The sequence below is a fragment of the Piliocolobus tephrosceles genome, unplaced genomic scaffold, assembly GCF_002776525.5.
Source record: "Piliocolobus tephrosceles isolate RC106 unplaced genomic scaffold, ASM277652v3 unscaffolded_41089, whole genome shotgun sequence".
Classification (NCBI taxonomy): domain Eukaryota; kingdom Metazoa; phylum Chordata; class Mammalia; order Primates; family Cercopithecidae; genus Piliocolobus; species Piliocolobus tephrosceles.
This window is the reverse complement of record NW_022325520.1, coordinates 1-1,214: the sequence shown is the minus strand read 5'-3', so window position 1 is coordinate 1,214 and position 1,214 is coordinate 1. Positions and strand designations below refer to the sequence as shown.

At 59.9% G+C, this 1,214-nt stretch overlaps 1 protein-coding gene across 1 annotated transcript; it reads right to left on the bottom strand.

Moving 5' to 3' along the window:
• Positions 1–5: 5 nt before the first annotated feature.
• On the bottom strand, positions 6–1,208 carry LOC113223370 (sphingomyelin phosphodiesterase 4-like; the record flags this gene model as incomplete). The annotated part of the gene is made up of 4 exons (XM_026452837.1): positions 1,178–1,208; positions 583–816; positions 192–323; positions 6–44 (listed from the first exon to the last, which is right to left on the bottom strand). Coding segments are annotated over exons 1-4 (432 nt in total), but the record flags the coding sequence as incomplete, so codon positions are not given.
• Positions 1,209–1,214: the final 6 nt, after the last annotated feature.

The window sequence follows — 1,214 nt, the reverse complement described above, 5'->3', positions numbered from 1 at the left end:
TCCCCCTGGTACTCAATTTCAAACCTTCGCAGCCCATTGATGATCTAGAAAGCCAGGCCATAGGGACGGGTCAGAAAACACAGCCCCACATACAACTCAGAGGAGCCTGATGGCCTCTGCCCACGAGGGAGGTGGGAGGTAGGGATGGGTCAGGGCCCAGCCCATGCTCCTCTGAGACACAGGCCTCTCACCTGGTACCGCCCCAGGGGCGTGAGGATGAGTCCGTCCTCACCCACAATGCAGTCGGGGAGCTGCTTTTTTCCATTCTCATCCTGGGGGGTGCCCAAGGCGAGCGTGAACTGCCTGAGCTGTGCTTCGCTGAGCTGCCAGAGAGAAGTGCCTCTGCCCTCAGCGTCAAGATGAAGGGAGGGGACCAGTCTTCACCCCACCAGCCTACAATAGCACCAACATGGGGACCCAGATATGACGCTCGAGGTGTGGGCCTGCCGCCCACAACACTGGGTCCGTATGTGTGGGGCCTGGGACTGAGCACAGGCTGGGTGGCTGAGCACAGGCTGGGTGGAGTGGATCTTTCGGGGAAGGGGACCCTGATGGCCGTGGGGCAGGTCCCATAGGTCGTACCCGGAATATCTGGCGCAGGTACTCCAGGGCCTTCTCTAGATATTCATCTGTCTTCCGGACGCTGTCTTGCCCCATCTCGTCCAGGTCGTTGGCTGGGTAGGAGCCGCTGGTGTCCATGGAGCTAAAGCCCAGCCATGAGAGGAATGAGTGGCCAGCCGGGCTCTCCGCACACTGGTCTGAGATGGACTTGGCTGTGTGTTTGGCCTGTGTGATGAGCTGAGCGAGGCGTAGGACCTGCAAGGGAGGTGCGGGCAGGTCACCAGGTCACCAGTAGTACAGGCCTGTGCTGCCACCCAGGCAGGCTGGCCGGGGGCCCCAAGAGCAATGCACAGCCAGACTGCTGAGTGTCGGGAGGAGCAGCTTCCACCGGAGGACTTTTAAAGACTAAAGGATGATCATCTAAATTTGAAATTTCCCAACAAACGCTGCCTTCGTTATCAGGAAAAATTGAGACTTTACTAAAACGGGGGAAGGAGATACGGCGATAAATCGACACCCAGCCTCCCTCCTTCCTGCCGGATCACAGCACTTCCCCGGCTCTGCTCAGCCACACGGCTCCAGGGGCCCTGAGGACAGGCACCGCCGGCCCACTCACCAGGGTGCGGGCTTCGGGCCCAAACATCGGGGTGTAC